Below are 15,988 nucleotides of genomic sequence, written 5' to 3'. Positions count from 1 at the left end.
TTTTAGTTTAGTTAAGAAATATCTATTGATTAGAGATGTTGAGTAGACACAGAAATTACGTTGGTTAAGGTTTAACAAAATATTAAAGTGTGTTCAATTGTGAGAAGTGTCCTCCTGAGAGGATGAAACAGATGTTATGTGATGATAGCATGTTGATATGACTGCACTGGTGGGTGGAGCTGTCCTGTCTATGTGTCTGTCTTTGTCTTATGTGTTTATTTTTTCATTACCATATGAGTTGTGTTCAAATTATATTGTGTATGTTTAGTATTTGTCTTATAATGTCCTATTCTGTATTTTTACGATGCTTGTAATGTGCATATTAATTATTGTATTGTCCCATTAAGAGAGTTGCAAGGACCTCAAAACAAACAAACAAACAAACACGTTTTGATGTGCAGAAATGACCAGAGGCACAGACAGAACAAAAGATGAACACAAGGGACTGGAAGAGGTAGATTTCTGACACATAAAAGTTGAATTAATAAGCAATAAAATACACCCTGGCTTAATGCAATCTACGCTGCTACAGCCTTACTTGGTCTGGTACGACCACAAGCTCATGGTTGCTAATGTTAGCAAACTTAAGTCACATGTACCAGTATAACTGACATTACTGAGTCAGTTGACTGACTTTATAACTCTTCTGTAGTTGTGCTGCTTTTACACTACATTTGAGCATGTCACAGGTAAACAATTCAACCGTTTTATGACGAAAGTAAAAGCAAAAGTAATTGTGACTCTAAAGTGAAGGGAGTGGAGGGAGATGCCGTGCATCATCGTATTGACATTTCACTCGAAACATCAGGAAGCATTTACGTGGATCACTTCATTCAAGTGCTTTTACAATTGTGATTTAAAATGGCCACCGTCTACATAAGTCTTAAAATTACTTTTTTATTGTTTAATTTGTTAAGCAAAAGCCAGTTAACTGCCTGTAAGTAGACGTACGTTTGTTAAATGTGTCTATTAAGCTCCAGGGTGTCCCATTTTTGTTTATGATTTGATTTTCTGAAAAAATAACGTGAATGATAGAGAGAGAGACCAAAGGGACCCTGCAACGAGTAAAGTAGTGAGACAGAAGGACAGGATTTATAAAAATAATGTTTAGATGATAAAAAGTTAGAGGAATCAAAGGTAAGAAACTCACCCCGTCTGTGAAGAAACTCTTCACTCTCTTTGGTAGCCTCCTGTGTAATACAACGCACCTGAGTTAGAATGTCAAAAATGTCTGCCTGCACACATCATTTAATGGATGCTGTTTTGATCCCAGTTGTCTCAGTTTGAGGGTACTCACGAGAAGACTCGGCCTTCCTCTCTGAACGTGTTGAGTCCTTCGTCGCATGACTTGGAGCGCTCGGTGGTGATGGCTAGAAGATAGGAGGAACGGCGACCGGATTTAATACTGCCTGCTCGATGAGAGGATGAATGAGCAGAGAGAGAAAAAGAAACAAAGACAAAGAGACAGAGAGAAAGACAGAATGTTGATGTAATGCCAATCACCAGAGTGGACGGTGTTGGATTAGGAGAGGGGGTAGTGAGGGAGGAAGCAGGAGGAGGTGGTGGAGGAGGAGGTCTGGGGTTTGAGTGACACGGTTAGGGTGGACGGTGGGGAGATGAGCTGGAGCGGTGGGTTTTAATAAATCAACTCTGGTAACTTTTCTCACCACCGGCATGCAGGTGTCGCCTCTGTAAACACAGACTGACATGCATTTGTTTAAAGAAACATATCATGCAATTCTAAGTTTGTCCAATTTTACTTAACTGGTCTGGGAGTTAAATGAATCTGAAACACACAGACTTCTTTGGGCTTCGTGCACAGCGGGAAAAACAACCAAACACATTCTGAGCAAACATGTTTCTATGATTTTGTCTTTGTTTTAAACATGCAATCTAAGATTCAGCATGCAAAAAATGTTGCAGCACTGCTAAAAAAAACCATCTTTGCAAGGATTTGTGTCTGTTATGGAGCCTCAAACGTCTTGTTTTAAAGTGCAACCTGTTTCCATCCAGTGTCAGTATTGTGAAATAAAACTGCATGATTAAGCAAACTACTGTATTAGAATCATGAACAAATACAATTAATTCTGGAGATTTTTTAAACAATTTGATTTGAATTAGAAACCGGTTGAAATTGGCAGATTTTTCCACTTTAGTTGAGGAAACAAGACTGTTAAGACTCCGTAATAGGCAAAAATTGTTGATAAGATGGAAATTATAGCAATGAGGAAAATAAAAATGCCAACCAGGAGGGTTTTCAAATCTAGTATATAGTTTTCGGCTGCATGCAGTGGGGAGGAAGGGGAAGGAGGGGGCACTCACTGCAGTCGTGTGAGAAGAGCCTAGTGAGGGGGAAGGTGAAGGTGGGGGAGACGGCGCTGGTGACCACAGCGGGCGCCGAATTCATGCCGCTGGACACCACGGAGGACGCCGGCACGTGGCGTGCGCGCAAATCAGCGCCGGGGCTGGTGGGCTCATCTGTGGGAGGGTGGAGGGAAGGAGGCGAGGCAGGATAGGAGGACAAGGAGAGGGGGATAGGGTTAGGTGTTAGAGAAAAAGGTCAGAAGGGAAAAAGAAGGAAAGTAAAAGGTGTTAGATTAGGAGAACGTGTGAAAGAGGAGAGGTTTTAAAGGGAGAGGAACAGCGAGGAACGGCAGGGTTGCGGTCAGAGATACTAAACAAGACATTTAATTTCTTTAAATCGTAGGCAAACACCAACCTTACCCCAGGGATTTCTAGATTCCAGTGAGAAGTACACAGAAGACGGATCACAAACGCAACAATCTACGCTCATTTACAAATCCACTAAAAAAGCTGAATGATGTAAAAGCTATGCAAATGTCTCAGGAAAGAAAAACACAAACAAATGCAACCAAAATAAGCAAATGGTTTAGAGATAATGCAGTACCTGTGTCTCCTGTTGCCATAGGAAGAGCTATTCATTTGCTAACAGTGGGGGTTTTGTAACAGAGATTTACTGGCTCCAGGTTTCAGTTCTTTATGAAATCTACAATTGTGTTTGATCTGATACATGCAAGGATACATTCCACAGTATATGTCCCAATCCAAGGACAGAAAAAGAATATTGTGGATCATTGAATGTAGATATTTAGTGCTTGTTTTTTATCCCATAATTGAATCTTCAGTGTTTAATAGACATAAGGCATAAAGCAGTTTTATAGGTCACACAGGCAACAAGTCTTGAACAGTTTCAGCAGATGCAAAGGGATATGAAACCGCAACACACACTCTCACATACACTTACACTTCCTGACTGTCATAGAGGATTAGAGACCGGCCCAATATTTGCATGCAAGTGAGGAAAGGCTGGATTTGCCAGTGACATTTTAAACTCTCCTGACTCGATTGCTGCAAGGCTTCAGTGCATTCTCTGTGGCAACTACAGAGGGCAGCACAGCCTCTGCAGACTGGAGGGAGTCAGTCTGAGATCCACCCCCACAGACCACCACAAAGCCTTTTCTAAATTCTCGCTACGGTTTCATCTCAGTCCTGCTCTGATTCCCTTTTTTCTTACCTCTCTGTCCCTACAACTTCCTGTTATCATCCCTCATCCTTCACCTTCTTCTCTTTTCTTTCTGCCTCTCTTTCCCTCTGGTGTTCTTCCATCCACCACCCTCACTATTCTATTCTTCACTCCTGTGCACACTAGAGTCCGACATCAGGCGGAAAACATTTCCAATCTGGGATGAGGAATCTGCCTGTTTACAGCACTGCCCAGAAATAGCCGGGCTGTGGGTTTAACAAAGGCTGTCATTAACAGGCAGCCAGAGAGTGAGCGCAGAGCCACGAGATAGAGATGGACCAGCAGAGGGGAGCATCATACTGTCTGCAGCACACTCTGCCCAAACCCTACAGGATATCCTGTGGAGCTCAGCATTCAGGGAACATATGAGGAAGATAGGTGAAGAAAGAAGTTAGAGGAAGAGTAGAAAAGCATTTAGCTAGAGAGGAAAGAATATAAGAAACAGACAAGGAGCTTATAATAACCTTAAAACACACCTACATACAGGTCGTTACTGTGAAAATAAACAATATCTCCAAGTTTGGTGATTTTTACACTACGTTAAGGGTTGAGTAAATTCTCCCGCCTTTTAAAATTCATTCAAACCTCATTACCAAGCATATAGCGAGGCTGTCTTTACTTACTAGAGTTAGAGTTTAGGTACCAGCACCAAAATCATACTTTCCCTATACCCTAATATGAGAAATATAAACATGTTTTTAAATTAGATGTTGTACAGCTAGACAAAAACTTTGGTTAAATGAAACAGCATACAATTGGCAAGATTATGGTTTAAATCTGTAAAAGTCAGACTGAAGGAAAGATGAAAGAAGCAACTAACAATTGTTTTCATGCACGATTATTCTGCTGATCATTTTCTCCGTTAATTGATTCCCTGCTTGGTCAATAGAACGTCAGAAAATAGTGAAAATAAAAATCATAATTTCCTGAAAACCCAAGGGGACCACTTTAAATTGCACGACATTCAGTTTATTATTATGTCAAAACAAAAACAAGCTGCAAATCCTCAAACTGTGCAGCTGGGACCAACCAATATTTACCATATTTGCTTGAAAATTACGTAAACAATGAACTGATTATTGAAGTAGTTGTGTGTTGTAGTTGTAGTTGTGTGTTGTTGATCAATTTATGGATTCATCAGCTAATTGTTTCAGCTTTATAAACAAGACTATAAATCTGACCCAACATTAAATGGCAACGGTTGGTACTTTTTCTATACTTGGCGTTGCGGTGGCTTTGTGGTCAGTATGAAAAATAGACAAGAGTTAAACAGAGAGAAGAAAACCAGGAATCTAGAAAAAGAGAGGGGACGAGAGGCCTTCTGGAAGCAGGACAGAAGCCAGTACAGAAGGCCTTGGCCCTGGTCTGTTGTGTCCAGGGTCCAGCTAGTAAAGATAGTCATAAGCTGCTTTCCGACCGGAGGGATTTTTGCAGTTCCTTGAACATAACGTTCCTAGAACCCTTTTTTTCTCGTGTTCCGACTGGACCAATTTGGGGATTATTAAGTTCCTCTGGCCGCAGTTCCTGTAACTCTTTCAGCTCCTACTTTAGGGCTGGGTCTTTTCCCTTTTTTCGCATAGTGGTAGTTAGATGGCTGTGATTATAATAACAAAAGGTCAGTTCCTATGGCCACTTGGCCAGTGTGAATGCAAATGGGAAAAACGGTTTTGGGGGAGAGTAGTTAGTAGAACTGTTTAGAAGTGGACTGTTCCTATAACTACGTTCCTGTAACTACTTGGTTGGAAAGAGGCTATAGACTGAACCCCCTCACAACCAGACACATAAACCCCTTCATCTTGCAGAGCAGCACAATAGCAGCATTGAGGGCGGGAGCTGAGAGTATGGGCCCCTACTGTTCCCCACAAGGACCGCCACAAAACCCTCCTGGTAATTTACAGCTTAGATTCATGTTGAAAGACTCCAAGTGGGTACAGAGTAAAATACTGTATCTGTGGACATGACTCTTCTTGTTTTATTCACATTGTGTGAGCTGTAAAAATAAAAATGTTTCTATATATCTCTATACTAGACGTCATAAAAACATATTTGTCTTCAAACACAGCCTGCCTTTGTGCTCTCTACCTCACAGACATCTGTGCTTTGCAGACAGCAGCCTATTAAATTGTATGTTTCCAAACAGGCCCAGATCATATCAGCATCTCTTTTAGAGCGATAAAGAGATGGAGAAAGACAGAGAAGAGAAAAGCTATTTCTTGCCTATGGGGAGAAACTAGACTAGTTTCAGTTTATGGCCATTAAACGTGTCCCGGCCTGCAGCTCTGACTGCCCGGTTTCGTTTGATTCAGCTGAAGGTACGAGGCAAGAATGTGCTCTGACAGACTGACTGAGAGAAAGGCAGAGGGGTGCCTCCTGGTTTGCAGATTCCTCTGGATTTCCTCTCTTTAAATGACCTTTTCTGACAGAGCGTGGCTTGGCTCAAATATCATAATGTCGTTCCATGTTGGTTTGTTGGACACAAACCAACATGAAGCTCGCGGAGCCCCTTCTCTTTGAGTCTTTTCAGAGCAGGGAACAAGACGGAACATGACCACAATCACCTCCCACTGACACCAACATATGTAGGCCATAACTGTACAGTGCATATTATCATGCAAACAACCTCATATAGACACAGAACTACATACTACATGCTATTACAGAATATCAATATCTGTTTATGGCAAAATGATTCCAGGTACTCTACTATGAGTTAGGTTAGGTGCTTTTCGTTCTGTTGGTCCATAAAAAGCAGATTCAGTCTTTTAGGAAAGGGTTAGAAGGCAACTTTTCTTTCCTTAAGATATACATATTTACAGCCAAAACGATATAATGTTCAAAGTCAACTGAACTGTTATGAAGATGCACAAAAAAACTGATTATAAGTAGCCCACTTTCTGAATTTATGAATCCAAATATTCAATAGTTAAGATTAAAAAAGGCTAAGAGGCTAAGTCTACAGGCATGCTTGCCGCTCTGTGAGGCTGTACTTCGGCACAGTGGTGCTTTAAGCTAAATGCTAGTGCTAGCATAGCAATATGCTCCCAAATGACAATGCTGACATGCAGATGTTTGGCAGGTATAATGCTTACTGTGTTCCATCTTAGTTTAGCGTGTTCGCATGCTAACCTTCGCTATAAAAACTAATATGGTAACTGACTAAAAGACCAGAAAAAGAAAAAAAAGAAAAGAAAATTATGACAGGCTGGCATACTACAGGAATTATAGTATATTATATAATCTCTGACCCTGCTCACACACAAACAAAAATCCACACATTTAGGAGACAAGACTCCACCTCATTTCCTCAGCATTGTCAGGTGACCTTAGAGACCAGGGGCAGGCAGCAGGATTAGGGAACTCCCATCAGATGATTCAATAAGAAAGTACTAATACTGTCTCTAAGACTGTGGGACGTACCAGTATTACCCAATACAAACATTCACAGACAAACACACACACAATGAGAAAATGGAAACTGTATCTGAGAAGAGCCTGGAGCCTCAATAGACAGACAAGAAGGAAATTAAGGATACACACTTTTCCCCAAACTCATAATTCTGTCTGAATTATAGCTTTTGCATTTCCTCTCAGCTAAGCTTTCACTAACATTCAATAAACACTCAGTGTGGATCACAATTTATAATGGAAGCGATGAAATCGCGATGAAATCTCAAGGTCAGTTGGGGTTTCTGTGAGGGGGTTAAGGTGTAAGAGGTGAAGCTCAAACATTCCTTGCTTACCTATGAAGGGGATGGAGGCCAGGGAGTCATCCTCTATAGGGAGGGGTGCGAGGTTGCCGTTTGGTTTGCCTGGGGCTACATCTCCCGTGGAACCAGGGGCAGTAGCTGAGTCCTGGGGATCAGGAGAAAACAAAGAGGGTTCTAGCCCGTCAATGGGCAGCGCGTAGTGAGGGTGACGCATACCGTGATTCCTCCGCCCGGTGGGAGGTTTCTGCCTCAGCACCACTTCCTGGGTCTGTGCCACCACCTTTGCCTGCCCCTCCACTGACCCTCGTTCCCTGTCGTGGTTTGTTGGCCTGTACGCTCTGTCCTGGGATTCGGGAGTGGTGGAGGCAGTGAGGGGTGCCGTTGTGCCCTCTGGCGGACTGGTTTTAGTGTTTGGGTTCCAGTTCATGTGAGGGCCAGAGTACGAAGGGTCCCTGAAAGAGTGGGCTTGCTGCATGATGCGGCCCGTCTTGCGGTTAAAAGAGGGGCTGTAGCTGCGGTAGCCCACCGGCTGGTCATCCACGCTCTGCCCACGGGGAAGCCGCCTGTTCTGGGGGGCTGATTGCTGGGTCTGAGGCTGGGAGTGGTGTTTAGAATGTGACTGTGTGTGTCGGGACATCGGAGGAGCTTGTGCTGCACCATAATGGCTCCCCTGCCTCGAGTAGGCGTCAGTCCTTGGGGGCGGATGGGGAGCCTGCTGGAGCAATGATAGCCTCTCAAAACGAGGCGAGACCACTCCAGCTGCTGCTCGGTCCAGCATCTCTAACGAGCGGCCATGACAATCGTACTGGGCCAGCAGGTTTTCAGAGCGTGTCCGGGTATAGTTAGTGGCAGGGTGCCCCCTACCTGGGCCCCCCTCCCAGTCTCCATAGGACCAGTAGGGTTCTCCATGGGGACCTGGTCCTGACTGCTGTAGTAACAGCAGAGTGTCCTGGGAGGCACTGTGTGGCCAGCCACCTGTCCGCTGCTGCTGCCTCCTTGAATCACTGAGCCGGTCCTGAGAGTAGCTGCGGTGGCGGGTCTGCATGTTGCGTGCTGGGCGCTCCGGCAGCTGGTTGTAGTACCAGTCAGAGAGCGCCTGCTGGCAGCGCTCAGTGCGGCCATGACTGAGCTGGGGCAGGGGGGGACTTGTCCAAGCTGAGCTGGACTTGCGTGTCTGGGACTGAGAGGAGCTGGCAGCGTGGTGGTTAGGGTAGTGGACTTGCAGCGGGCTAGACAAAGCGCCCCCTGATGAGGAAGAGGAAGAGTAGGAGCGCCCCCTGGTCTGGCCCTGAGGCTGCTGGCTGGTCATACCGTACTGGATCTCCTCTGTGCGGTGGGCGGGGCTGCTGTGACCCACACCACCTGGCTCTCCTGCCCGCCCTTCCTGCCAGCTGGCTGGGCTGCCCACAGCGGAGCGGTTGTCCAGGGGTGAAGAGGGGCTGGAAGAGCCTGGCCAACGACTCCAGTTATCCAGCTGGTTCTGGCCCATGGAGCCAGACGGAGGGGCTCCAGCAGGGGGTGTGGCCTTGGTGTGCGGGTAACAGAGGGGAGGTGGTGGTGGGAGGTACTCAGCTCCCCCTGAGTAGGGTTCGTTGCCTGTCAGGTAGGCATCCTGGGAGTATGCCTGGGACAGGAAGAGAAGATGGAGGATAAGTGAGATAAGACATTACAGGATGAGCCCTTGAAGAAAAGCTGAATGTGTGTGGGGCAGTGGCGACTTTAAATCATGTGCTCTTACAGTAAACAAGTTTTTGACAACAACACAGACCATAACCATGACTCTCTAAGACAACTTCATGCCACTGTACATTACACAACAAGCTTTCAAGTGGAACGGCTTCTCAGCTCAACCCCCTTTGCCACAGTTTGTCCCCAGGGCCTCAGCTCTCAACACAAACACATGCTATAGCTAGCAAACTGCATGAACTGCCTTGAGCAAAAGCCACAACACTCACTGAGACAGCCACCAGCTGCAAATGTCCCCAGCAACGTTGTGTATACGCACACATACAGGATATATATTTACACTGCGGCGCATTAAGACTATCCGTTGCAAATAACAAGTATATAATTAACTGACTACTTTATCAATTAGTCACACTGTCGCATTTAAAGCATCACTTACAACTTCGACTCAACACCATAAGCATACATACTTGCCAACAATCCCTTTCCCACTCTCACGATTAAGTAATGCTAAATCACACAAACAGTCTTTTAAGGTTTACCTACACCGGCCAACAGAATCCAGAATCTTTCCTCAGGTTGCGTGTTGGCTTGTAGTCACCACAAACAGACACAGAGGAGGAAAAACAGAGGACAAGGCAGAAGACTGATCCTCCCCAACACTCCTGCTGCTTAAACTGACCGTTCTTCTCCCAGAAACATTCAATGTTTTGCTTATTTTCTTTTACTTTCTTGTGCAAATTATCTATTCGTTGTTCCTTGTTTTCTCCTCTGTCGGATCCTTCCAAACTCCCTCTCTCCTCCCTCTCTCCTCCCTCTCATTCTCTGCCTTACTCCACCCTGTGGGAGTGTGGAAGGAGGCGCAGCACTGGTGATGTCATGCAAGGAATGCAGCAGATACAGGCGTAGCAGAGAGGGGAGGAGTGTAAGAACAGAGGAGTGGGTTTATAAGGTTAAGACATGGCACTTAAACATAAATGGGGAACCAAGTTTTGGGCTCTCTCGGCAGGAACACTGATGTTTCTGCATGTGTGAGTAGCGTCACTTAAATCTGGTGATATCTGGTTTTGTGATTTGACACGTTGCTCCGGGTTAATGGGAGGGGCGAGCGATAATGCATGTCTGATCATGTGAGCGACCTGTGGAGCGACAAAAATGTGTTGTACAGTACATGGGTGTGTGAACGAGCACAGAGCTGTTGTTTTTTTTTTCAAACGTAAGCTTTGACAGTCAGGATACCAGTAGCTTTTAATGAATGCGTGTTGTAATCTAAACACAGAGCAAAGAGCCTCTGAGTCACTCTGCAGCAATTCTAACAAAATCTCTACATTCTTCGACAATGATGGGATGAATCCAGGTTGAACTAGAAACAACAAGTGTCCTGAAATAATCAAAATCTTACAAATAGTTGCCAGTTTGCTTGCCAAGCAAATGTATTGATGTATGCAATGCATGATATGTGTGGGTTAGTTGGTTCAGAGAAGGTGCGTGAAAAATCCCATACTCACACTTACCAACTGAAGCACGTCTTCATCTTTTGGCATAATGCAGAGCTCCAACACACTTTCACTGTAGGACGAAAAGAGGAGGACAGTAAGAAGGAAGACAAACAAGACGTAGAGGAGGTGAAAAACAGGTCCAATATTCTGACCTGGTGCTTGATATTAAGTGTGAGACACAGCATTTTGTATTAATCCTCTGACTAATTTATAGAAAGGTTTACCTAAGCTAAAATATCAACAGGTTCCGTCCTTTCAAAGTGGACACCAGTTGCGGATGCGCAGATTTGAATTACCGATTCTGTATCAGGCTTCATTGATTTCATTAGGTGGATCGGGTATAGGCCAGATGCAACCAATCCGCATCAAATACAGTTTCACCGTTAATGTCATCATAAAATTCAGCATTTCCACTATACCACAGCAATCCCTGGCCTCAGGTTACATTACATAACAATATCTCCTAATGAGTTCCATGCTGTGAGGTATAAAGATTTTTTTAAATATGGGAAAAAGATAGCACTGGTATCGGTTGAGGAGTCGGTATCAGCATAGAGCCTGAGTTCATGGAACCTGAATTGTTATTGGAAGAGAAAAACTTGTACATCCCTAAAACCAGCCAGTTGTGCTGTAGCTGATTCTGACCTGAGGATGTTGGGGTCCAACAGAAGATCAGAAATGATTATGAATAATAAAATTTGATTTCAGAATCTAATCTAAGCATTTGGATAGAAAGACTTTAGAATGGATAGGGAAAGGATTAAATAGTTTCACCAGATAAAGCCTGACTGGTGTTGAAACAGAGTCCAGTGACACTTTTTCAAACTGCTAATTTCCCCACAGTGTCTGTCTTTGAGACCATGTAGAGCATTGTGAGTGTGTAGAGTACGCTGCTTCAGGCTACTCTTTTTTCAAGGCATAGAAACCCAATACTAGCGTCTACGTGTATGTCATCTCGATGGTAAGCTTGCAAAGAAAAACCAAACCGATAGTTTGCTAAATAAACACACCAAAGGTTCAAAGTGTTGACAGGCAGGAGGTCTTACCTGTTCTGAATGAGGGCTATCACCTGCGAATACGTCTTTCCTAGAACACTCTCTCCGTTCACTTTCACAAGCCGATCCCCTGCAAGACACAGAAATATGATCATATTATATCCAGCACATTTCACAGGTTATAAAAGGTCTGTACGTTGACCTCTGTCCTCTCAAGTAGGTACAGACCTCCTGGCAAGACACTAAGCAGAGACTAAGGCAGCTATCAAAACTCAAAATATAGCCGTGGAAACCATTAAGCCTATTATATATATAGTTTGTTTGACAATACTTAGCGTTAAAACCTTTCACACTAAGACCGAAACTAATTATTCGAGTTTGGTCTGAAAAACCCTCAAGCCAATTCAAATTAAATTTTACAGTTTTTATCATTATAATAAAATGCAAGGTTCGTAAGCATCTTTTGGTGATCAAATTCAAATATCTTATATTATAAGTATAAATTTGTTGGCTTACGTTAAATAACTACAGTATGTCTAAAGTTTGTATGCACTCATGGTGACTGCGTGCAAGCGCAAATGTGTTTGCATGTGTTCATGCTAATATGTGACGTTCTGGATGTGACAGCTTATGTTAAAGCATGCACACTGGAGTACTTGTTTGGTCTGTCTGAGCTGCTGGGAGTGGACTGCTGTCCTGCTAAAGCAGCAAGACACAACAGGAACACTTCAACAGCTCTGTCACATTCAAACAGACTTAAACATTTGAGTCGTCATACTGGTATCCGTTTTATATCACACAAAGACGTTTAAAAAAACGTGTCTCTAGTCAGGGAAAAATACATTCTTTATATAATATAAAATGCCAATGAGAAAAGTTGGCTACCCCACCCCCTCCTTCTCTGAATGCGCTCATGTCTGCAGCATCACATTACCGGAGCTCACCCCAAAACATTTCCAATGCAAATCAGAATGTTCACGCTCCTGCACCATATATATGTTCCCTTTACCTGTGCACAAGCCTGCCTGGTGGGCCGGACCTTTTTCTCTCACACTCTTCACAAATATGGTGTCCATCGGCTCCAGTCGACCTTTCTGATACCCTGTATGACAAAAGACAAAGAAGAAAATGCCAAGATCAAAAGACTGTGCCTGCTGAATCGTAAAAATGCAAAATTCATGCAAACTTTTTAGAAATAAAGTTTTAGGTTGCTCTTGGTATTTAAAGATGAGCCCTTTTCGTTTAACGCTTTTGAGTACTTGTGGTTATGACTTTCCTGGCCTCAGGGAATATATTACCACTTAACATTTATTAGCTGGTTCTTATACGAATATCTAAGTGAAGCTGGACTTGACTACTTTATGTGCAGTGCTGCATAGTGTCCAGTAGGGGGTGCAGATAGGCTGCAGAGCAGAGGTGACAGGAGAGAATACAGGAGCTCCCAGTTCATTACATCATCAACTTCCCACTGTGCAAGATTTTAATTTGTCTGATGAGAAAGAGAAACACTTACCCTTTCCGTTACCATTCTCCTCATCCTGCAAAGAACAGAAACAGACAGAATTGCTGCTCAAATTCAAGTCAAATTTATTCATAAAGCAAATTGAAAAACAACTGATGTAGATCAAAGTGCTTTACAGAGAAATTTAAAACACAATGAAATCACAAAAAGTAAATAGGTAAATAACTGTAACCTACAAAACTGAAACAATATAAGTGTTATACTAATGAAGAGTAGGTATAGATGGCGGAGATCTGACAGTAAGGGGTAAACTGTTCCACATACGCATAAAAAGAGTTCTCAAGAGTAATCAAGATGTGAAGTAATGAAAAAATGTAAGACTTTCTCCAGTTCTCCAAAAGACAGAAATAGATGTTCTTTTGCTATCAACATAATGTGAAAATATATAATGACAGAAGACTCAAAAAGACACCCAGAGGCCCAAAAAAAAAGGACTATACTACTAGAGAAATACTTTGTGATCGATAACAATAACAACGATAACAATCAGTTTTACTCTCATTTTGCTAGAGACATTTAGGCAAAAACAGAGTCTATCAGGAATATTAACACATGCTGACTCAGGCTTTACATCTTGTACTGCAGGACACAATTCCTCATACATGGAGCTGTCCTGAGGGCTTTTACTTTAAAACATCGACACAAGCAGAAGTGTATGCTGCAGATTAAAACTTTCTTAACAAGAAAAGCAGAGTTTGACCCTAACCTGACCGATGCTGAGAAAATTCTACCAGGTCACAAGTCCAATGTGTAAGGGTGACTATGACTCGAGTAGGAAGAACTTGGCATTTACACGTCCATAAACGTCAGACAAAAAGGAGAAGTTATAAGTATCCTTTATGTCATGTTAACCTGCAATGAGTGTTAACCAGCTTCCTCAAATGCTGGTGACTTTCCTGACATCTCAAGCCAAATCTCCAGAGACAAACCTATTTGGTTTTATGAGCGTGTAACGTTAGAGTGCAGCTCTGACACAGACACTTTCAGGTTAGACCGTCTGCAGGTGCTTGTGACATCAGGTGTAAATAGATTGGTGGTGAGATTAGATAGCTGCAGTTTGTCTGATCATGACCCCCCCCACACACACACACACACACACACACACTCACACACTCACACACTCACTCACTCACTCACACACTCACACACTCACACACACACACACACACACACACACACACACACACACACACACACACACACACACACACACACACACACACACACACTAAGCTGAGTGGACAGTTTGGGGTAAGGGGTATGGTGGGCTGACTGCTGCCTGGCTTTATGCTACGCTGAGTGGGCTCATTCCTGGCTCTGCAGACAATGGTGGGGGGTTTAGAGGCAGAGAAAAGAGAGCTGCCGACCCCAGAATGGAGCTCTGATCTGGGGATACTCAACAACTGTACAGCCCCAGTCTGAACGCATCCGGGACAGAGGAGGAGACAGTGAGAGGTGGGCACAAGACTCTGGGTATCTGTACATAGTGGGTCCACACCTGTATAGTCTGAAGCAGCTGGAAGGGATTATTTACATTTATAAAACTACCCATCCTTATATATTTCTACAGATATCTGACACTGGTAATAAATATACTAATGACATTTTTTAAACCTAAAATGCCAATTTTGCTTGTTAAAAGACAAAGAAGAATGGAAATAGTTATACACATTTCATTATATGGGCTTATGTCATTAACTTATTAGTTTGCCAGGAAACGGCAACATTTTAAAGAATGAAAAACCAAAATAACAAATATATATGTTAATGTACAAAAGCTTTTCTCAAAGGCACAGTTTTGTCTAAATTTAGATGTAGAAATTGCACATCTCACAATCATACAAATGTCTTTCTTTCTGCAAAAAGTTTATTTTCTGGGCTTTCATGGCCTTTAATTGACAGGCTAGCTTGAAGACAGGAAAGGGGAAAGAGATAGGTGATGACATGAAGCAAAGGGCCACGGGTTGGATTTGAACCCAGGCCGCTGCCAAGGACTTAGCCTACATGGGGCCAGTCCAGGAGACAAGGGAAGTTGTAAACACATGCTGTATCTTTTTCTCCTCTCCGCTATCTTTCTATATACATTTACATTTATTCATTTGGTAAAGGTTTTTGTCCAAATCGATGTATAAATGAGGAAGAATCAAAGCCACAGCAGATTAAGCAGAAGCCATTGAGAATAACAATGCTAAGTTTCAAATTCCAATTGACACAAGGTAAGTTCATGCAGCAAAGCAAAGATGTATAGAATATAAGATTTTTTTTAATTATTAGAGCATTATTAGATGGGTAGATTATGTCGGAAGAGGAAGGTCTTCTAGCTATTTTAATTAATTTAATTATTGTAATTTTCAAACACAGAGAGGAATTCTGCTGGGACCACACAGGAGAAGTGTCTTTTTTTTAAGATAATATAACTGAAGACTTAAATACATTCAGGACCTGCAGACACCATGAAATGAGTGCCCAATTGGGTCACGCACCAGGTAGGCCTCTGATAATTGGACACTATGAGGGTAATTTGGGAGACTTCCACGATGGCTCTTCAGATAAGAATGGGTGACTCTATGGGTCCGATTGTCCCAAAACACCATGTGACCCTTGAGGCAGAGGGGACGAGGACAGAACCGGGGCCAAAGGCCAGCAGTGGGCCTATTGTCTGGGGCTGGCCTGGTACAGCCTGACTGCCAGAGAGTGGTACCAGCCTAAGACAACAGATCTCATTCAATCTGTGTTTCTATCTGCAGCTGCTGGATGGTGGGGTGGTAGAATAATAATAGAGGCCTTGTTTCAGCTGGCTCACCCCACCCCAGCATCCATTTCCCTCAGTTCACATCTGGAGCCGTTTGCCCCCACACCTCAAAGAGCTAAATAACCACTCATTCCAAAACAACAGAACAATCCTGAATTCACCAAAGACTAAAAACAAGGCCTTGGAAGTGACACTAAAAAAAAATTAGGCATTTTCAGTCTGTCTGGCAGGGTACGGAGGTGCTCTTTATATCCTTCAAAATGTGAAATGTTGTTGTTCTCAC

The 15,988-nt window shown here is 43.2% G+C and overlaps 1 protein-coding gene across 14 annotated transcripts in view; it reads right to left on the bottom strand.

Annotated features, from left to right (window-relative positions):
- Positions 1–15,988, bottom strand: part of arhgap23a (Rho GTPase activating protein 23a) — a 68,886-nt gene that overhangs the window by 11,553 nt on the left and 41,345 nt on the right. For 7 of the 14 annotated variants that reach the window (XM_039823997.1, XM_039823992.1, XM_039823995.1 and 4 more), the window contains 8 exons: positions 12,945–12,969; positions 12,441–12,533; positions 11,483–11,561; positions 10,446–10,506; positions 7,285–8,875; positions 2,323–2,478; positions 1,298–1,409; positions 1,151–1,190 (listed from right to left, as the gene is read on the bottom strand). In XM_039823997.1, the coding sequence (XP_039679931.1) occupies positions 1,151–1,190; positions 1,298–1,409; positions 2,323–2,478; positions 7,285–8,875; positions 10,446–10,506; positions 11,483–11,561; positions 12,441–12,533; positions 12,945–12,969 (2,157 nt within the window). Of the gene's footprint in view, positions 1–1,150; positions 1,191–1,297; positions 1,410–2,322; positions 2,479–7,284; positions 8,876–9,479; positions 9,731–10,445; positions 10,507–11,482; positions 11,562–12,440; positions 12,534–12,944; positions 12,970–15,988 lie in introns of those variants that run through there. The other 7 variants (XM_039823987.1, XM_039823990.1, XM_039823988.1 and 4 more) reach the window with 6 other exon arrangements.

This window comes from Perca fluviatilis, chromosome 15 (genome assembly GCF_010015445.1).
Source record: "Perca fluviatilis chromosome 15, GENO_Pfluv_1.0, whole genome shotgun sequence".
Classification (NCBI taxonomy): Eukaryota; Metazoa; Chordata; class Actinopteri; order Perciformes; family Percidae; genus Perca; species Perca fluviatilis.
Note: the sequence above shows the minus strand (reverse complement) of the source record. Positions and strands in the feature narration are given on the sequence as shown.